The sequence below is a fragment of the Medicago sativa genome, chromosome 8 (assembly GCF_051527215.1).
Source record: "Medicago sativa cultivar Bolivia chromosome 8, Bolivia_mono, whole genome shotgun sequence".
NCBI classification, from domain to species: Eukaryota; Viridiplantae; Streptophyta; class Magnoliopsida; order Fabales; family Fabaceae; genus Medicago; species Medicago sativa.
Window position 1 is genome coordinate 27188932 of NC_140756.1, and position 22941 is coordinate 27211872.

The 22941-nt window shown below is 33.8% G+C and overlaps 2 protein-coding genes, 1 long non-coding RNA gene and 1 pseudogene across 3 annotated transcripts; 3 read left to right on the forward strand and 1 right to left on the reverse strand.

The window, feature by feature from the left end:
- Positions 1 to 9473: 9473 nt before the first annotated feature.
- LOC146898022 (uncharacterized) lies at positions 9474 to 11143 on the forward strand (the record flags this gene model as incomplete). Its single annotated transcript, XM_085736498.1, has 3 exons — positions 9474 to 9647; positions 9712 to 9805; positions 9961 to 11143. Coding segments are annotated over 3 exons (1365 nt in total), but the record flags the coding sequence as incomplete, so codon positions are not given.
- A 1735-nt stretch (positions 11144 to 12878) lies between these two features.
- On the forward strand, positions 12879 to 14030 carry LOC146898023 (uncharacterized). Its single transcript, XR_015022387.1, has 2 exons — positions 12879 to 13658; positions 13794 to 14030. It is a non-coding gene; the product is annotated as an uncharacterized LOC146898023 (long non-coding RNA).
- A 2792-nt stretch (positions 14031 to 16822) lies between these two features.
- On the forward strand, positions 16823 to 17862 carry LOC146898024 (F-box protein CPR1-like; annotated as a pseudogene).
- Positions 17863 to 19427: 1565 nt separating this feature from the next.
- LOC146898025 (F-box/kelch-repeat protein At3g06240-like) lies at positions 19428 to 20974 on the reverse strand. The gene has a single exon (XM_085734730.1). The coding sequence runs from the start codon at positions 20811 to 20813 to the stop codon at positions 19560 to 19562; it is 1254 nt and encodes a 417-aa protein (XP_085590856.1). The 5' UTR covers positions 20814 to 20974; the 3' UTR covers positions 19428 to 19559.
- Positions 20975 to 22941: the final 1967 nt, after the last annotated feature.

Below are 22941 nucleotides of genomic sequence, written 5' to 3' on the forward strand. Positions count from 1 at the left end.
TTTTCAAATTCTTAACTTTTAGGTGTCATTTGAAATTCTCTAAATTTAACTTGAACAAAATACTTCATAAATTTCCATCATTTTGAAAATTCTTCAAATTATTATCCAAACAATGGAATTTACATCAAAGTATTTAAATTCCCTCAAAACATTACATTCCCTCAAAACAATCCTCCATCCAAACACACATGGTATTTCCGATCAAACCTTGAATATACTTTGTCTCAAACAATCTTAAACGTCCTTAAGTTTTTCAAGGAAACAAACCACTAGAAGCCTTCGGCAAGACTTAACTGTAGCTTTCTCTAATCCAACTTGATACTATCAAGCATTATAGAAATTCAAATTTCCAATACTATGCAAAAATACAAGTTGAAGTTTGTTAACTAGCATTAGAAAGAAAGAAAAAAAAAACTAGCATAAAGATTTTTGTAATGAAGCCTCTTAAATGGCTTCCTTCTAGTAGTAGAAGATGATATCATTTTAACTAATAAGACAAATTTAATAGGACCAGATGAAGTGGTAATCGGATGATTGCTTCATTATGTACATGTCGGATGCACTTCATGACAAATAATGACAACTCTAAGTACCAAATCTATTATGTTCTTCAAAATTGTTAGCAGATGAAGGACACCAAAAGTTATGAGATTGTTAGTACCAAAAGCAATGTGCAATATTACATAGATCATAAGCAACACATGATCATTCTTTTCTCCTTGAGTTTTCTTCAGATGATTTAATAATTTGCACACTTGAGCAAATGTTACAAGATAAAGCAATCTTTTTTTTTGCAAAATTAATACCTTAATGACATCAAAGGGAATAGGTGTTCTAACTAGACTCTAATCGTTTGTCAATTGCTCATATATATTGTTAAAAAGGGGGAAAATTTATAATAAAAATTGGGGGACATAAATTTAACACACTGAATCCACACTACAGTGTAAGTCGACCCAAACAGATGATACAAAAAATTAAAAGATCATATGTAGATCTGCCTCTATCTAATCATAAAACTAATCAGAAATCTACATTGTGGTGAATGGACTGACCATCAACATAGAAATGAACTCATGTACCGTCAAATGCCTAGAATCAATGGTAGCAAGATAAATGGCTCTTTCGAGCCCGACAATCCTAGTCAAGCATAGTGAATGATGATGATATCACCTCAGTCCGAGTCAATCGCGAGAAGAAATTGATACATATCTTAAGAGGGATCGATGCGACGACGACATTGTTGGTGTAATAGTTTATGTTAAACTTATGTTATGTATCATAAATTTTATTATTAAATTATATATGACACTCTTTATTATATTCGTTGTAATGTTAATAAAATCCCTAGAATAGATAGTTCGTGTAATGGTATATTAAGTGTGACTTAATCATGAGATTACATTAGCATAAAGAACACTATTCTTAAATGTATCCGTAGTCAAGCTTTAATATGAATTGAGATAATAATAAAGCATCAAGACTATTATGTATGTAGACTGATGACCACATCTCATGATTAGGAGTAATATTTATACTGGATTGACCCACCGTGAGAATACTACATAGCATGTTATGAAAATGTTATAAGATATTCTCACAGTGATAATAGTGTATATCACTCTTAGACCTGAAACCACTATGATCCCTAGATGTGGAAGTGCTTTATTAACATTCTAACGTTGTCTGTAAAAGGATAACCATAACGTTGGCTAATGGGTACTTGATGAATCATGCTGAGGGACATGAGTGTCCTAGATGGGATTTGTCCCTCCTCATAACAGGAGATATATCTTTAGGCCTTTTGATGAAATATGACTGTAAAGTTGCATGATCATGCCGAACTAAGTAAATATGAGATATTGGACATATTCGTTATTCAATATATTTTGGGATCAAGAAATATAAATATTGATCTATACAAGGGTGACAATATCTATGCCTTGTGATCAATATAGATATGAGGACAAAGTAGCAATTGTACACATGAATATTATCAAGGAAAATGTTTCATCAGATCACTTGACATTCTTGTCACTTGGGTAGCAATGATGTGTTGCTAGATATCGCTCATTGTTTATAATATTAAATATTAGATTTAATATTATTGCCAACGTGACTAGAACCTATGGGGTCAGACAAAAAATAACGAAAGAGAAATATAAGTAAGATTTATGTGATGGGTGCGTTTAGCAAATAACACTAATTAGTTAGCAAAAGACTACACTCGTTATTGGGTTTACATAAGTCCAATAGTGACTTCTGACTTGCAGAGCACACTAGGAGTTCTATAAATAGAACCCTCGTGCTAAAGTCTTGGTTACACGTTTAGAAACCCTAATTCTCCCAAATATCTGATGGATTGGCTAGTACCGAGAATTGGAGGAGCATCGTTCGTGTGGACTAGTAGAGGCTCTGCTCCTTGCTTAGCTGTGATCGTGATTCACTTTTGCTGCACTTCGAGCTAACATTAATTCACTGATTCATGTAAAATTTGTGATGATCCAAGGAAAGAAAATTGAAATTTTTTATTCCGCTGCCTTTGATGCAATCGATTTTCCTTCAGTGGTATCAAAGCCAATTACGAAACCATGAATCAGAATGCTTTGTTACTGCTTTATAATATAATTTGATTAAATATGAATGAAATTAAATAACAAAGAGAATTAAAATTGGCATCGTATCATGTTTTTGTGCATGGCTTTTCGATTTGTTTTGGTGCTTCAAAAATTGTTCCTGGTCAAGCATCGATTTATCGATTGTACATATCAACAGGAACATGATTGATCAATCATAAATGCAAATAATAATATCAATCACGTTTATGTGCATGACTTTTCAATTTGATTGAAGCTTCAAAAACCGATTCTGGTGAAGCATAGCTTCAGAAACCGCTTCTAGTGAAGCATCAATATATTGATTATCCATATCGACAGAAGTGTGTTGATAAATTCTGTGTAACAACGGTATATGTGATATACTAGTTTTAATCGTCCTTTAAATAAGTCAAATGATATTTGTTCATATTGATTGATTGATGTGTAGAGCTTCAAAACCGATTTTGTGAACTCTGGTGAAGCATCCTAGATTCCTGTGAACTCTGGTGAAACATCCTAGATTCGATCATGATATTTGAATAAACAATCAGAGTACTTGTTTGATATGATCATATTGTTGTGACAAAATTAGGGTTTGTCGAAACGGTTAGGGTGATCAGAAACGTGTCAAGTGTTGATGCGAAATACGGCGCTAATTCAACGTGAATCATATGTCAAATTTTAATTTAATTTATTTAATTATGAGGTGTAAATAATAATAATAATAATAATAATAAAAGTGTGTTTGTTATTATTTTATGTGAAAGATTATGGCCTTAGTCCTTTTGTTTTATTTTATTTTGGATATTAAAATACGGCTTGCGTGTCGTTCCCCTCTCTTAATCTCTATGGTACATTCTCTTCTTATCCACTCCTCGTATGTAAAACGAGTTTCTTTTATATGAAATGTAAATAGAATACAAGAAGGTAATAGGGCTCAAGACGTTAGGATAGTCCTGGAAGTCTAGCTTGGAGAAGCAAGGTCGTTTATATGATTAGTTTAGATTCTCTCATTGGCTTGAGAGAGTCATAGCGTTAGTGTCGCGGGGCGAAAAAAAGAAATAGCCACGAGTGTAAACACTCGAAACGATAACAGAGTCACCACCAAACTTTATTTATCCCAAAAGAGGGAAAGGAAAATATCGATAAAACCTTGGGTGAACATGGCCTGTGAACCATGAGATGGGTTCAGAAGTTGGTTATGCGAGAGGAAGGTGTTAGCACCCCTCGCATCCGTTGTACTCAATGGGAACAATTTAGGGGGAAGGTTCGCTTACACTCACATGTTTAGGTTATATGCCTATATGCTGGTTTCTTACTTCTACATTATTAAAACAAAAAAGTTTTTATTTATTTATTTAGGGTGCTTGACGAGATGTTGCGATCCCACTCCTACGTATTCCCGTGTGCAATGGGAAACTCAAAGCTACGTAGTTCTTTGTAAAAAAGATTTGAGGGTAGGTTGTTTTTAGCAAATAATGCTTATGTCACATTTCGCTAATACAACAATGCTTGCATGCTCGCATTAGGAGGATTAGGCATGTGTATGTGTCAGAGGAATGGATAAAACAATATCCGGTTAGAGAAAACAAGTAATTAACAAAGAACGTTTATATCACATTTCGCCGATACAACGAAAGCTTGCTCGCATTAGGAGACTTAAGTTTTGCATGTGTTGGAGGAATGGATAAAACATTATCCATTTTTTCTTAAAAAAAAGAATTTAAGTGTGTTGGATTGATTTTAAAGTTTTTAGAATGAGGATGATCCCAAGATCACGAGCCATACGTCAGGGATAGGAACCATCCTGGGTGTGAAAAGTCATACGTCGGATCAACCCTTTTTCATTCTTTTTATTATGAATATATCTTAAATTAATAGTGAGGATAATCCCAAGATCACGAGTCATATGTCAGAGATAAGAATTATCCGAGTGCGAAAAGTCATATGTCAGATCAACCCTTTTTCACTATGTTTATTACAAAAATATATATCTTAAATTAATTAATAGTGAGGATAATCCCAAGATCACGAGTCATATGTCAGGGATAGGAATTATCCGGGTGCGAAAAGTCATATGTCAGATCGACCCTTTTTCACTATGTTTATTATAAAAATATCTTAAATTAATAGTGAGGATAATCCCAAGATCACGAGTCATATGTCAGAGATAAGAATTATCCGGGTGCGAAAAGTCATATGTCAGATCAACCCTTTTTCACTATGTTTATTATAAAAATATATATCTTAAATTAATAGTGAGGATAATCCCAAGATCACGAGTCATACGTCAGGGATAGGAATTATCCGGGTGCGAAAAGCCATACGTCAGATTGACCCTTTTTAACTATGTTTATTATAAAAATATCTTATATTAATAGTGAGGATAATCTCAAGATCACGAGTCAAACGTCAGGGATAGGAATTATCCGGGTGCAAAAAGCCATATGTTAGATCAACCCTTTTTCACTATGTTTATTATAAAGGTATCTTAAATTAATAGTGAGGATAATCGCAAGATCACGAGTCATACGTCAGGGATAGGAATTACCCGGATGTGAAAAGACATACGTCAGATCAGTCCCTTTTTACTATGTTTATCAAAAATATCATTTGTTTAACACAATCCAAAAAAAAAAAAAAAAAGTGAAGTGGTAGAAGATGAGAGAATGCAATATGACTATGAAAATGAATGAATGAGAATGCAATACATTAGATAAACTTAATCAATCAAAATGCATGCAAAAGTACTTAAACAAATGAGCAATTAATTGAACAATCGAATAGACACTTAGGCAAGAAATAAACAATTACTTGAAAAAGGAAAGCACTTAAAAGCACTTGAAAAGAAAGTACACCCTCCGGTCACTAATATAAGCAAAAATTTACATTTTGCATTCATTCAATTAATGATGTATATAGTCTTTATTATAGACCACATACATCATTTAATGAATGAATCTAAAATGTTAACTTTTGCTTATATTAGTGACCGGAGGGTGTAACTCTTTCTTCTTCCCTAGCTCACGCGGCCAACACACACATAAACACCAACTTTCAAAAACTCAAATTGACCTCAAAACTCAAATGAATATACCATCTTGCTAGATTTTCGCACTGATGCTTAGATTTCACAATGGAAGTTTGTACAGAGAGACACGTAAACAACAACTTCAAATAAAAAAACCAAAAACCCAAAAACAACAATTTAAGCAAATCTAAACAATGGAAAAACTTTATAACACTTCCAACAACGTAAATATACTGAAACCCACCTTTTTTGAGCCCCGAATTGGTCCAACCAATTCCAACTTTTTCTTAGCAATCAAAGTTGTCAAAATCGGGACTTTACTTCAGGTCGAAAGGAAATAGCAAAATAGGGGGACTCGTAAAATCGCAATCAAAATCGAAGGATTTTACTCAAGGACTTTTGTAGAGTCGATATAGGAAATTGTAAAATCGCAATCAAAATCGATAGATTTTACCAAAAAAATTAATACTAAATATATGTTATAAATGGTATATAGTCATTAACGACTTATTTTATAAGAAATCGTAAAATCGATGGATTTTGTTTATTTTGGGATTCTACTACGGATATGAGTCATTGAAGGTGAAGAAAGTCGCAAAATCCCGGATTTTTGGATTTAAGTCGGGATTTTGACAACAATGTTAGTAGTTGTAGGTTTAGGATTCAAGGTTCTTGGTGTTTTTGAGTGTTCGGAAGCTTTTTGGATTGAAGAAAAATGAAGGTTTATGGTTATTCAAAGATTTTTAGTTTCTTTGAAGAAAATGATGATTTTTTGCTCTTTCAATTTCAGCCCCTTTTCATCTGAGCTCATGGAGTATTTATAGGGGGATTAACTTGGTGATCAAGTGTGAAAAATTAGCGTAAGAGTGGTTAAAGAAAGGGCAATTTGTAATTTTTGCAAAAAGGAAATTTTGAGACTTTTTTTGTACCAACTTTCAAAATGTGTTTTTAACCATGGGAGGTACCAGCAATCCCTAGATCAGAGACCAGTCGACGACTAGCCCGTTTTCTTGAATTGCGAGGTATCAATAATGTTCGAGATTAGCAGATGATATGAACTTCTTTATATACCTCTATTTATGATCATTTTAAAAAAAATCCCTCTAGTTGTATGTGTTTTTCATCTGACTCTGCATCGTTTAAAATTGGTTTGGAGTTTTATGCTGTGTAGATGCAGTTTCTTAGCTTATTATTTCTAATTGAACAGAAATTGGTACAGAAATGTACACAGACTTACATATTATATTGTGCAGAAGAAACGTTGAATAGTTTTTAATGACGGGTCAGTTGATTTTTAGACAAGCAAGAAGTTTTATGATATCTTAGAGATTACTACATAACTAGGACAGATTAAGGTGCCTGCACTAATTTGAGATCAATGTTTCTCTTACCATCTCGGTTTAAAATATTCCAATTTACTTTGATCATCTATGTTGAAGTATCTAGTTTTGATGAATTTCAAAAGCGTATGCAGCTGTTGTCATATGATATGCTTTTTAAATTTTTTGATGAGGTGACTAAACAAATTTTTTTTTTCTTCATAAAAGAATAGAGATAGTTCTGTTCCTGATAAAATCATGTTAATATCATAATTTGTACCTTTAGTTATGTTAATCATCATAAAAGAAATGAGATATATATTAGAGATTGAGAATGATGTGAAAAAGCTACAGGCCTATTTAGTTTGACATTTAGTTGTGCAGATTTGACTTAATTATATCACAGAAGAAATATATCAAGTGGAAAACGGGAAGGAGCTCCTATCTTTCAATTTTGCAATGTCACAAAATTTCGATTTAGAAATAATTCAATCTTATAGTCAAGATTGTTACCCAATGAGTTTTTCCAAATTGCAGACTAATATGCAAGTGGTAAATTGATTTTGTATGATTTTGAGACATGCAAGAAGTTGTATGTTATCTTTGAAATTTTTGCATAACTTGAGTGATTAAGGCCTACACAGCATATATGGTTGTTTCTCTTATCAACTGGATTTGCAATATTATAGTTTAGTTATGATCTTCTTTATTTGTTAAAGTATCAAATTTTAATGAACATCCTTAGTGTGTATATGAAACAATTTGTTGTCAATTCACTACAAGAAAATATCATATTAGCTACCATAATATACCTACCAATTAATTTAGTGGTTATTTCCAAGCTACAAAAATGAAGTTTAACTACGGTTAGTATTTTCTTAGCAAATTATTACTAATATATTATTATAAGATAGAAACACTCATCGGCGAACACTTGTTTTCTCAACCCATTTTTCAAAAAATTAAAAAAAACAACAAACTCACCGTGAACACTCGTTTTCTCCGTCACTCGCATTTTATCCATCGTGAACACTCAATTTCTCACCGGAACACTCATTTCGATTTTCTCACTGGCGAGGTTCAAACTCCTCTTCTCACCGGCGAGATTCCGATTCCTCTTCTCACTGACGAGATTTCGATTCATCTTCTCACCTGCGAGATTCGGATTCATCTTCTCACCGGAGAGATTCCAAATCCAATCTCGTCATTCCTCTTCTCACAACTGAGATTTATATTCGCTCCTCATCTCACCTAACGAACAACTGCTAGTTCGATTCTGATATATATAACTGTATTGAGATCTTATTAATTCATGATTTGATTGGTTTGATAGGGAATAGGTCATTGCATCTGCATATTCAGAAATTAGGAAGAGTTTGATTACATCTAGATTTTGTACTTTCACCTCAATTTCAGTTCTAGGTGACTTTCTTTGAATCCTTCACCTGTACCAAGTTTTTGACTCAATCTGTCATTAACCAAAATTGAACAAGATTGCTTGTTAATAAACGAATAATAGGAAACATGTAGGACTGGTTGAAAAGTGGTTTTGAATCAAACCAAACCATGGTAACAAGAGTATTGGTTTTCTAAAAACAGTAATTTACTAACAAGTATCTGTTTTATTACTGCCTCTGAATTTTGAGAGGGAACAAGGGCCCAGCTGGCCCTAGAAGGCATTATGAGAATGGTAATCAAGTGATGAATTTCATAGTCCTTCCGATGATAAATTTAACATCAAACAGTTCCAAAACAATTCTAAAGCTATATTGGTTTTAAACTAAAAACAATGAAGAATACCTGAGTGAATTGAGCTATACGGTCATCAATGTCCTTGTTGAAATTATCCACATTCATGGTGAAGAACCCTAATTTGCAGCAGAGAAGTCTATAGCAGCAAGTTGTGAAAAAGGTCAAAACAAAGTACATAGATAAATCTTGAAAAGCAAGAAGAAGAAGAAGGTGATACCAGTTAGCAGAGAGAATTGAGAGTAAAAAACAGTGAGAAGAGAAGGCAGTGTGTCGCCACCACCGCGTGAGAACTTCTGGCCGCTGCATGAAGAGGTAGCACCGTCACCATCGCCGTCGCAGGCAGAGTAGAGCCTAATTTCAAGGGTGGGGGTTTCAGTGATAAATGAGGAGAAATCGGTGATTTTGAAGAACAATATTTTATTTTATGTCTTAATTTTAACTATTGTACATGACATAGCCAGTCATAATGTGCCACGAGGCACATCCTTATTATTTTTTTAAAACAAAAAACCTATGTAAATAAAAAAAACCTGAAAAAAAAAGAAAAACAGAACCGAAAATTTGCCCTCACTCCAATTTCATCTCCCCTTGCCCATGGCCGCTTGAATCCATCAAGCTGTCGTTGAATCCGACCACCGTTATCGAATCCGACAACTGCCGAATCTGAAACCACCGCCCAATCCGAACAAGACTCACAGCTAGATATTCGTTCCATATTTCTCTTTTCCTTTCTCCTCGACAATGCTTCCACTTTTTCTGTAAAATCTCTCCTTTCTACCTTCTCGTCTTTCTAGCAAGGTTTTTACTAGGTTTAAAGTGTGTGGGTTCTCATCATCATCATTATCATCTTCTTCTCCTCCCGAGGTATCAGTATGGTGGCACCTTGACAGCTGTCCTGTGCCTTCTGGGTTTAGCTTTTCCGAGGTAGCACCTTCAATTATGGCAGCCGTTTGAGCTAACGGGATTATGGGTACAATTCATATTCGCGCTTATGGTAATTTTAATTCTTCAGATGTCGACAAAGAGGCTCTTATTTCAACCAACAGTACTCTACACTCCTTTGCCGATGAATACCCATATATACGACACAAAATATATACCGGTTTGTTCCTTTTCCTCTCTATTATTCTGTTCTTGTCGAAATTCATCATGTCTACTAGTACACATATATAGTGTTAGGACTTAGTAATTAAATGTTTCTTTCAATTCCATATTATTTTTTTATCTTTTCAAATAATAAATAATGACTACATTGTTGCAGATACAAAGAACAATACCTATAAGTATTTTCTTAAGGATCTTAATGATTGGGTTTCCACAAATCCTCCACCACTTCACCTCTTTTTGATATTTGGTAATGAAGAATTCTCTAGCAGTTGCATATTACACCGGTTAAGAATGTGCAACTACAATATCTTGCTTGCATGTCCCGGAAGGGCTCATGTTGCTGCTCTCTGCAATGCAGCAACTATAATGTGGGAGTGGTCTTCCCTGCTCAAGTGGGATGACCTAACAGGAAAACATTTCAACTATCCTCCTGATGGTCCTACTAATTCATGGTATGAAAACTCAAATGTACCTCTTGAAAACCCCTTCTCAGTTGTTGAGTTGAACACGTCTTTACAAAATTTGGAGGAGATATACAAACCTACCTTCGACATAAAGGTAAGTCAAGCTTCAAAGTCATTTTCTAGGCAGGTTCTGAAAATATTGTGTTCGCATCCAAATGGGATCTCCATAGGAGATCTTCGTGCAGAGTTGACAAAGTGTGATATGCCTTTGGTTAAACGCTTCTACGGAAATAAAAAGTTTTCCAACTTTCTAATATCTATATCACATGTACAACTCCAGTATTTAGGAGAACATAATTTTTGGGTGCGTTTGGTCCCATCAACGACATCTGCTGTTAAGAATAACCATGGTGCCGCAACTCAAAAGCTGCACAATGACGGTAAAAATATGGATAGAAGTGCAGATGGGGTTCCCAAAATATCCTCATCGTGTGTTAGCAGTGAGCGTGATGATTTAAAATCATTCCAATCTATCCTTTCACAAGGAAAACCTCGCGGGGAATACGTTGATGGTAAATCTCTGGGGGTGGATGTGGCCCGTGCACCATTGTCGCTGATTCAACTTCTTCCAAATGACAACAACATTTCCAAAAAATCTGACAATGACGTTGTTAAATCTGATGATGGAAATCCTGAATTTCTTGAAAAAATAAACCCTACACAAAATCCATCTACTTCTAATGATTGCACCATATTGAAAAACAAACATGAGATTCCAACTAGAAAGGATGTTGATGATGTTTGTCGTAGCCCATTTACTTCAACTTTATGTAGTTGGATTAGGTAGTTGGTGGACATTTTTGAAAAGCAATGCTAGTCATGTTGAAGAGCCCAAGTCATCACAACAGCAACAGGATCTTAGTCATCCTCTGCAACCGCATTGGGATAACTTTAAATTTCGGGTTGCAGTATGGTGGGACTTTGACAGCTGTGGCGTCCCCTCCGGCATTAGCTTTTTGAATGTAGCACCTTCAATTTTGGGAGTTCTTAGAGCCAACGGGATTAAAGGCCCAATTCATATTGACGCTTATGGCGATTTTTCTCAACTTTCACAGATCAAACAAGAAGCACTTTTCCTTTCCGGCATTGATCTCCACCACATTCCACCAGGTTCTTTTTTCTTACCTTATAACTAAAACTATTACCATCTTCATTTTCAGTTCTATTATTTTTCTTTCTTTATTAGAAATTAAGGGGTGTATTGGTTTTGGATTTTATAGAACTCTTTTAGTAGGAAAAAAGTCCAATAGATTTTAAAAGACTTTGGAAGAATTTCCCGAGTTTTAAGACTCAGCCGAGCTTTCAAAACAATTTTGTTTCGATTTTAAAGGATTTGTATCATAAGAATTTATATGATTTAAAAGGATTTTTTGCCTTATGAGATTTGACAAGACTTTGATGATTGCTAGCATACATTCAAAGTTTAAGAGAATCAAAGACAAAAATAACAAAAAACGATAATGTTGAGATAAAGAAAAGTAAAATTAGCACAATTAATATTTATTTCACTGCAACTTCATAGTCTCAAAAGCAAGCGTAAAAAGATTATCATGGCATAAACCAATTACATCAAAAGAAACTTCATAAAAAAAATTAAGAGAAAACTTATTAAGATTATTAATGCAATAGAATTTTACTTTTTTTTTATGTGATCTCCTTATATTTTTTGTTTTTCAATATTTTTTTTATCATTGATCAACTTCTCCATATGATTACAATACCAAGGGTAAAAAAAAATGAGAGCACCTAACAAAGTTTGCTGATAGCGAGATTAAGAAATTGAGAGCAGAATCAAGAGCAGTAAAAGAGCAGTTGCTGATCACATTATATACATAGGATAGGAGTTATAATGATGGATGAACTTTGAGTAGAAAAAGAGAGATAGAAATACTCACTTGAAGAGGTCTACAAGCAGGTGATAGAGTTAAAAAGTCCAATGAGTTTAGGTGGGATTGTTTAATGGGTGTAGTGTTTTTAAGATTGTACTTGTTGAATATGAGAGAAAAGAGAGACATATGCTAAAAATTATGTATGAATAACAGTAGGGAAGGTCTATTATATAGGAGATCACAAAAGGAATATTCTACATAATATTTTATCAATAACTTAGAAAGTAAGCTAGAATATATTTACAATGTAAATATAATTGTTTACTATTTAATTAAATATTAACTCTACTAAAAAGTCTTATACAAAATCTATCTAGTAAAGTAATTCCTCAAAATCCGTGTTTCTTTCTTTCTAATACCGACGGATTCTTTTTTAAGCAGCAAAAAGTCTCAAATGAATACAATTGAGTTTTATGAAACTCTCTTTAAAAAATCTTGAAAATCCTAATTGAATACCATAGGATTTTTTATATTATATAAAAGTTCAATACACCTATATCAAGAATCAATTTTTGAAATGTTGAACATTTCTCTTTAGTTATTACAATTAGATAGACGACTCTTTTGTAGTTTGAATGTAGTGTCCTTGTTTGTTATGGAACTTGGTTCTTATGACTTGAGATGGATGCGCAGCTAACAAATCAGTTTTAGAATCTTGTCCCTACGACGACTTACTGAAATGTATCATTCAATCTTGTCCTTTAACTACTATGTTACAGGTGGAAAGAACAAGAACAAGTGGCCTGTGGATTGGTTTTCTCAAAATCCCTCACCCATACACCGCTTTTTGATATCTGGTGAGACATAGACTTTACCTGCATATTGCTTCAAAACTTATTTAGGAGGCACGAAATCTTCTTGCTTGCATGTCCAGGAAAGGATGACGGTTATGTCAAGAGAGTAGCATTTATAAAATGGCGGTGGTCTTCAGTGCTCAAGAGGAAATATCTTGCTGGAAAATATTTCTGTTATCCTCCTGATTGGTATACTAAGGTGCGGGTGCCTCTTGAATATCCTCCCGAGTTGTATAGAAACTGGAAGGTGTGTCTTGAAAATCCCTTCTCAGCTGCTGAGGAGCCCACATCTTCACAAAATGTAGAGATCCATATACCTTCTCAAATGGGGTGCATAAAGTTTTTTGGTGAAGATCTAAAATTGTGTAATAGGCGTAATAGGCAGATTAAGGAGGTATTGAGTTCGTACCCGAACGGAATCTCCATCGGAGAACTTAAGATAAAAATGGGTATTCCTGGAAAGACTAAATTGTTTATTGAAGCGATAGTATCTATGTCACAAGTACAACTCTTGTATATAGGAGATGATAATTTTTGTGTGCGTTTGATCCCATCAACAACATCTACCGTTAAGAAGAAGAATCAGAGGGATGTTGATCCTTCAGAAATGCCTGTGTTATTTTCTTCTGATTCTTTTGGGGATGATGTGGAAACTTTTGTTTTCTCATCTAGAGGATCACGTCTTATTTCCTGATCAAGAAGCAGGTTTGCTAGTTTTGTAGATCTTCTCTTCATAACTATCCCTTTCGCTATGCAATATTTTTTATGATCATTATGGAGCTACTTGTTGCAAGAATAATTCATTACTAATAATTTGCTACATGTTTTTTATGTTGTCAGGGAGGATCTGGCTCATAGATTACAAAGGCATGGACCCATGTTTTTTATGTCTCTCACCGAAAATGAAATCCTTCAATTGGTGGAATTGTTGATAACAAAGTTGAAATGGTTGAAGGAAAGCCCCTCAGAAGCATTTCCTTTTATTCTAACTCAATCAGTTAGGCTAACTAGGTCTACTTTACTTGTGAAAGAGCTGCTAATTGGAACATGGCGCAAAAATCTTGAGATCCGTTTTTCTAAGGCTATGTTTAGCAAGCCCGATAAATTAAAAGACTAAAGGATCAATTAAGCCAATAATACACTATGTTCCTTAATGCAAAATTTAAGTACTTTAACTTTGAATTAGATTTTGTAACTCGTTTCAGACCTTGTTCTGCTATAAAGGCTATAACCTAGCTAAACACCTTTTGCTAGAAATTTGCTACCATTTCCGCCGTAGCAAATCACTGATTTTCTTGTAGTGATTGTTCAGCATTCACTTGATCTTGGGATACAAAAATGGTTAATTCTAGCCCTCCCCTTCAAAATTCTATCTGAACAGTAGTAACAATGGTTGGTTCAACTTCTCTTGTTTCAGGCATTGTTATAAACATTATGGTTGGTTCAACTTCTATTTGTTGACTAATATTATGAGTTTTGCGACTCATGTTTGAAATGTAATAAATCTGATAGAAAAAGGTTTATGAGGACTACCCAGGCATCTAAAATCATCCATGCACTGAAGTCGCTAATCTTGAAACTCACATAAATTTTAAGGGTTAATAATGTTTTACCCCTCCCTTTATATACACTAGTTCCGGTTTACCCCCTGTAAAATTATATTTTTAAATTCCATCCTTGTAATTGGAAATTCTTTGGTTTTGGAACTTCATGGCATCAAATTTCAAAATTATGATACTTTTGCCTCTGTAATTTGAGCAAATTTTGGTTTACCCTCCACTAATTTCACGAGCAAATGATGGAGCCAGGTTTCTAGTTTCATTGGATTTTTCACTGTTTAATTGAATTTAATCAATAAAATATACACTTATGTTTGCAACTGAACAGGTGACTAACTGGAGAGTCATTACGTGACTTTGTTATTTATTTGTATGGCGAAATGAGTTGCAAAACCTGTTTGTTATTGGCATTTATAAATGGATTTTACCAGGTATAGTGGTTGCTCTCATCATTCTATTCAAGCCTGAATGTGAAACTGATGAGGAGGATCATGCTTATCATTATTGGGAGTACTCGTAAACATGCATAATCAGTGGCTGGTAGGTTGCATTAAAATTCTGGTTCATTGAGATTAAAATGAACAAATTTTATCAAAGGTTTTTGTATAATCAGTGGCTGGTAGGTTTCTTGGCCAATTTACAGCATGCTGTCCTGTGTCTCAAAAGTGTTATCATGGAAAGTTAAATTTCCAAAAACACACTTCATCATCCATATCTCTGCTTTTACGAAATTTTAACTGGCTTGGCTTGGTTACTAAAATAGTTAGTGCAATATAGTATACAAGTGTTTACTTGAATTTGTATGATTTTGGGATGTCGAAGAAGTTGTATGCCAGCTATGAGATTTTCTGCAAAATCGGGATCAAATTTACTCTTTAATCGGTTTCTATCATGTAGTCTATTTTCTGATTATTGATTTGTTCAAATTTGTTTGACTTGATGCCAATTAAATGAATTGAGGTTTCTACTACAAGTAATTAAGATATTAATGCTATTTTGATGAAATTTATGCTTATACAGTCATCTTACCCTGACATGTCATTGACAATTAAAGAGTTCAATATTTTAGCACATGAATTTGGCGTAATATTTGTTACTGCTGTTATTATAAACAACCGCAATTAATTTCTCTTGGACATAAGATGAGTCAAGCTACATGAATTTGGCCCTAACAAGAGGATACTGACATATTTATTGCTTAAATTCAAATATTTATAGGAATGACAGAGATGATGATAGAAATAGTTGAAACAGTGATAGTTGAAAAGTCATAAACTTGTATGAAGTAATTGCCGTAATATGCTATGCTTTATTATATTTTTTATGAGGAAACTATACAAATTTCTTTCTCATAAAAGAAATAGATATAGTTGAAAAGTCATAAACTTGTATGAATCCAAGCTTACAAACTGCACGTGGACAATTGGTGAAATGGACTCTGAAGTCTAAGATCACATTTCCCTCTTCAACTTTCTTGTGGTATGTTTGGATCCATGTTCGACCATATGCTCTCATTTCCGGGTGCGAAGTGACCAGAGTGTTATGAAGCTACAATTTGTGGCTTCTATGTAATTTTGCAGGATCATTGTGCTTGTTGAATTTTCCAAAAACACACTTATGAAGCTGCAAGTAGAGACATGAAACAACAATAGCGATGATTCTCCACACCGTATGCATTTTGATGCTTCATACTTAGTATAACGAAATTGTCTCTCCAATATTACCTTTACAAAATCCACACAAATCTGTTACATGAAAAGGGTAATATGACAGTCGTGATCAGCCATGATCTGTGGCAATAATTGTAAACTGACGGAGTATATTAACTAAACTGGTTAATGTAGCAAAAAATATTGTGGTTGCAAAACATGCTTACGTGGCAATTGGATGACTTTGAATTGAATTTTTGACCTTCGTTCTTACATAATAAAGCAAAAATTAATTCAAAATCGATTAATTTCTTATCGATTAAGCAAACAAATATTCCACAGTCAAAAAAGAAAATATATCATTCCTAAAATGAAAAAGATTAGAAAAATATTTCACGGTTTGCAGCTTTTGTGTTGCCTTTCCTCTCACACTGTTTCTGTCCTTTTGATTTGCTTTATCCACACTTCGGTCTGTTTCGTTATCGTCCATAGAGATTTCAAATCATGGGGTGCATCAACATATAAGAAGGTTAGTAATTCTCACATACACAACGACATTGCTTTCTCTATTCTCTCCAAATTGCCTCTTAAATCTCTCAAACGATTCACATGTGTTAAAAAATCATGGTTTCTTTTATTCCAAAACCCTAAATTCATGAACATGTTCCGCAACGATTTTTTCATATCCAAACATGATGAGGACGACATCAGCACATGTCTCCTCTTCAAAGAAAGGACAGTCAACTTTGAATATCACGACGCATTATACACACATTCAGGCCAGAAGTTTGAGGACAAGGTGAGATTAGATTGGCCGCCTCCTTTTAAACTAGATGACTCATTTATTGAGATTTTGGGTTCTACTAGTGTTAAAGGTGTGCTTTTTATCTACCAAAAAATAGGCAATGAGACAACAACCGTATTGTGGAACCCTGGGGAATTTGAGATCATTCCTCCTAGCCTTCAACCCTACAACAACATTGAATGTAATTCCTGTCCCGTTGCATTTGGATATGACATTGGTAGAGATGACTATAAGGTGATACGGAATGCCCGATATCCCATAGACTTCGAAGGTAATTGGGTTTATGTGCATAAGAAGGAGAGCTCTTTTCTGAAGATGGATCTTTTAATGGATGAGGGACAAGAAGGAGAGATGTGTGACCCTGACTGGGAGAAATATAGCCTCAGAAATAATTCTTGGAGAAAACTTGATGGGGTCGATATGCCCTTACCTTGGCCATGTAGTTCTTTAGTGAACTTGAATGAATGGTGCCATTGGTTTGGGTTCGAAAGTGAAATGTTGTCCTTTGACTTTAGTTATGAGAAATTCTTTGCAACAGCCTTACCCTCTATTTCAGATGTGATGTATGAGTGGATCCTGTTGATATTAAATGATTCTGTTGCTTCGATGTGCAGTTATGACAATATGAATTCTTTTCACATATGGATTTTGGGTGAACTCGGTGTTAAGGAATCTTGGACTATAAACTCTTCATTGTCAGACCCTTAACTTGCGTTAGGCATCCTATAAGAGTAGTGAAGAAGAATGGCATATTCTTTGTAAAAGAAGATGGTGATCTAGCCCAATTTAATTTAAGTACCCGAAGATTTGACGAAATTGGGGTTTCTGTACTGTATGTACATCAGATTGTAACTTATAAGGAAAACTTTATTTCGATTGAAGGAATGAATAGTTAATTGTTTTTGTAGTCTGATCTCAAAGCTTTCAACCAAGAGGTTTAGGGACAAGAATTTTATGGATGATCAAATATTAGAGAAATAAACTTATGTCATATTTGTTTTCATGTTTCAAACTCTATTTATTTGTATAACGTTTTGATTTCTGTTTCAATTGTATAAAATGGATCTTTTATCTATACCGAATTACCTCTATTTTGTCTGTTTCAATTATTGAATGATCTTAAAATGTATGTTGAGTCTATCTTCTGTTGTATCTGTTCAGTGTGCTCGTCAGATTTGCAATTAGTTGCTGCTAATTGGTGTGGTTTTGTGGTTGACAATACGTTGGTTTTTTTATTTCTAGCCTCATCATATCATGCCTTGTGTTTTGATTAGAGCTTTATCAATATATTTTTCCTTTTCAAACAAGAAAATAAAAAAGGATGTAAGAACTTAGTGTGTGTAAGCCAGTTGCATGAAGAAATTGGAGAAAATTCCATCTCCAAGGTTTAGAGAAGTGTATGTTATAGTGTATTAGGCTTGCTAAATAAATGTTGAGTAAGCGTTAGCCTTTGTGCCGGTTATGACCTGTGATTGGGTTGTGACGAGTCTATACACAAAATGTGAAGCGAATCCAGTTTGGTATACAAATTAGTCCTCCTTAGAAGGACCGTCCCATGTTGGCATTGCTCAATCCATTTTCTGTACCAAGGTTTCCTCAAGGGAACTATCGGTTAGGCTTGCTCCAACTATCCACCAGTAGAATATGAGAGCAAGTATATGTTTTAACTTAAATAACTCTGTGTGGCCAAATTAATTATAATTAGAGGTGTAATAGAAGCTAGGTTGTTTTTTTATTTGCAGAAATCCTATTATTGAGATTATGTCTATAATTTTTTTTGAAAAAAGAGATTATGTCTATAATTCTTCACTGGTGCTTGCCCCACACATCTAAATTTCATTGATGTGAGATTTAGAGTTACCGAGTCCTGCTATTTGCAGGATACATCATAAATGTAAAGTGCACCTTTGTATCCTTTACAAGAAAGTAGCAATCACTTTTGTAGCCTTTAGTAATGAATGCAGAACAATGAACAGCAAACTGTTTCATAGAAAACAAATACTTTTGAAGTTCATCAAAACCTGATACTTAACAAAGATGTTCACAAGTATATATGCCATGGAATGGTTAGAGATCAAAACAGTGATATACTCTTCACCATCATATACTCCGGAAGTAACAAGCTAACCAGGGAATTCTGATCAATTTTAGAACTACAATCCAAAACCAACTTTAGACTTTGCACATACTGTTTCTAAGAACAAATTAACACAGGATTGTGGAGTATAATTCAATGAACAAGCATATGACTCAATAAATCCACTAGTTATTAGATGAGCATTGTATAAGTACTTTTAAAACATCTCCAGAGATTACTGTTCAATTGAATTTCATATTACAACTTATGTTGTACGTACTTAAAATTTAAGTACATATCTGTAGACAATTCCATGCAGATTTATGAAAGATCGTTAACACAGTTAAAACAAAAACCAGAGCAAATATGTAAATAAAACGAGAGTGAAGCACAGAATAAAATATGGGCAATGGACTAGCCAATTCATATATAAAATCCTAAATCTAGAAACATTGTCTTCCAAATATAGGCTGAAAACTTAGATTAGACAGAAAAAACAACTAATTATTCATTACTCTAAAATGAATGAAGATTTTCCTTATAAGTTATAATCTGCAAACAAACCAAGTCTCCTTTAGCACCAATTTCCCCAATCCTTTGGGTACTAAAATCAAACCATGCTAACTCGTTATCTTGTTTTCTGATGAATATATGGCTCTTCCCAGCTCCGATAGGACGCATAATACTAAAATCTAAGGGTCCAAGAACGAAGAATTTTGTCCACGATTCCTTGACACCAAGTTCACCCAAAACCCATATGTGAAAATAAGCTGTCTGGAATTCATTAACGATCAAAGAAATAGAACCATTTAACACCACTAAGTTTCTCTCTCGTAGTGTAAGACGAGGTAGTATATCTGATTCAGAGGGTAAATTTGTTGAAAAGAATATCTCATTACTAAAATCAAAAGACAACATATAACTTGACATTAACCAATGGCAAAATTCATTAAAATTCACATGATCAAAACCACCACCCGAGGGATCAGGCATACCAGGGCATTCGAGTTTCCTCCAAGAGTTACTTTTGAGACTATATATCTCCCAAAAAGGATCATACATGTTAACTGCCCACCCCTCCCAAAATTCATCATCATCATCCAACACCTGATCTAACAACTCACCATTCTCCCATAAATGGTTATCCTTTTCTGGTAACCAAACCCAATTACCTTCAAAGACCATATCAGGATATTCAGCAATTCGAATCACCTTATAGTCATCTCTGACGTGATCATAACCAAATCCCTCAGGCGGGAAATTACACTCTTCCGGTTGATGGCTAGGTGGAATGACCTTAAAATCTCCGGTAGCAGGGTTCCACAATACAGTTGTTGTTACATCATAGCCATGGTCATCATGACAGAGACAAAGAATTCCATTAACACTAGAAAAACCTAAAATCTCAACAGATGAATCACCGTCTTGAAAAGGAGGTGGCCAATCTAATCTCACCCTATCTTCAAACATCTGACCGGAAAGAAAGTACAACGAGTAGTGAAACGGAATCCTTCGCGTGGTTTGCTTTAGGAGCAGACGCGTGTTATCCTCTTCCTCCTCGGATTGTTTAGATTTGAAGAAGAAATTGACGCGGAACATGTCCATGAAAATAGAGTTTTGGAACAAAAGAGACCATGATTTTTGAACACAAGTGAATCTTGTGAGAGATTTAATAGGCAGTTTGGAGAGAATTGAGAAAGTAAGATCGTCAGGTATGTGGGAAGAACTACCAACCTTCTTCTTATCTGTTGTTGCAGCAGCAGTAGCCATGAATTGAATTCTCTCCCGATGATACAGAAAATGACAAGGCAAAACAAATGAGAGAAAATGCTCTGATCGCTTGTTGGGTTGAGGACAGCCAAACCATGAATTGAATTCTACCAATTTTTTTTTTCTTTCTTTTCAGTTTTGGTATATATTTTATCTTTTTTATATGGGGAATATTTGTTTGCTTACTATATAAGAAATTGTTCCACCTCTTTCCAAAAAAAGAAAGTTAAATGTGGAATGTTTGTTTGTATAAAACGGATGCAATATTCTTAAAAGTGATTATCTAACTATATATAAAGGAAACTACCCCTTTCAGCACATTTTTGGCTTGGAATTTTCTTTCCAAAAATACCCTTAATTTTAAATACAAGTAACACATGTAACAAATAGATAAGAATAAATTTAAATATTAAAACAAATGTAACAAACATTTTCTAATCCTCTTGCTCTTTTTTTTTTTGAAGAAAATATTTTCTACCATATTAATGATCACGTATGATCCTTCTATTTTATACTTTTTTTTGTCAAGAATTTTACACTTTTTTTTTAATTTCATGCCTTTTGTTTTTGACATCCTTATCCTTATTTATTAATTTTGTTACGTCTGCAGCAATTTAACCTAATTTTTTTCCTTGGACACCAATTTCATTCCTATCCTCTTGTTTTTTTTTTTTTAAGAAAATATTTTCTACCATATTAATGATCACGTATGATCTTTATATTTTATACTTTTTTTTATCAAGAATTTTACACTTTTTTTTTTAATTTCATGCCTTTTGTTTTTGACATCCTTATCCTTATTTATAATTTTGTTACGTCTGCAGCAACTTAACCTAATTTTTTTCCGCTCATTTGCTTTATTAGGTTTGCAATTATTTAACCTAACAAATTCCATCTAAAAAAATGCTTTGCACACCAATTTCATTCCTATCCTCTTGCCTTTTTTTTTTTTGAAGAAAATATTTTCTACAATATCATTGATCTTACGGTTTAAAAATTATTTATTGGTCTCTATTATAGTAGAGAAAACCCGTGCGACGCACGGGTCAAAAGTCTAGTTTGTTTGCTTAATTGATAAGAAATTGTTTTCCCTCTTTCAAAAAAAATAATTGTTTCCTCAAAAAAAAAAAGTGTTGTACCAAAAAATAATTGTATGGCTTTTTTTAAATAAAGTTCCTTTCTTTTTGAAAAAAAAATAATGATCCAGTTTGATCTTCACCGTTTTTTTTCCCGACTCAGTTTCATTCATGGTTAAAAAAATTATATCTTAATTCTTGGGTGGTTTTTAAAAAAAAAATGTCAGAAGATGATGAAGATGAACATGAAGAAGTGTATTTAACTTGATTGTTGGGAAGATGGAGCTGCAATTGAAACTTGAAAAGTTTAATGATTATGCATGTAAAAATCAAAGCGCATGGGGTTTTCACACAAACCTTTGGGTTCGATTCGCCCCCACCAATTACTGTATTGGATGCAATGGGAATGACCAGCGAATCCCCTTCAAGATACTATGAATTCCTTGATGTGTATCATGTACAACCACACCAAGCGTATCTCCTAACAATATTTTACAGATTTATGGTTCCAACAATTCACTCTTGCATTAGAGAATTGATGTATGATTTAGAGTAAGAGAATGAAGGAGAATTATGTTATTAATGAAACAAAATTCCTACTTCTTGTTGTGTGTCCAAATTAATGCCCAAATATCAAGCATTTAGGGTGTGTTTGTTTCAAGTGTAGCAAATTTATTCTTAGGAATAACATTTCTTCGAATATAAAGATAGAAATTTTATTCCAAGGTATTTAAAAAAAAAAAGGTTTGATTAACATTATAATATTCCAAGGAACCTTAAAAATAGGAAATATAATAGGTAATTACACATAATTTTATTCTCATCTCCATGGGAACTTTATTCCCACCATTTTCTTTGGGAAAACTTTTCTATTCCCAGGAACATTTTATACCCGGGAATAAAATTTAGTAAACTTGTAACAAACATAAAAATATACATTTTTTATGATTTTATTCCCAGGAATCTACAAATATAACTTGAAACAAACACACTATGACCCTTCACATGAGAGAAAACACTCTTTTGACTTCAATCAAAACTATGGTTCATTA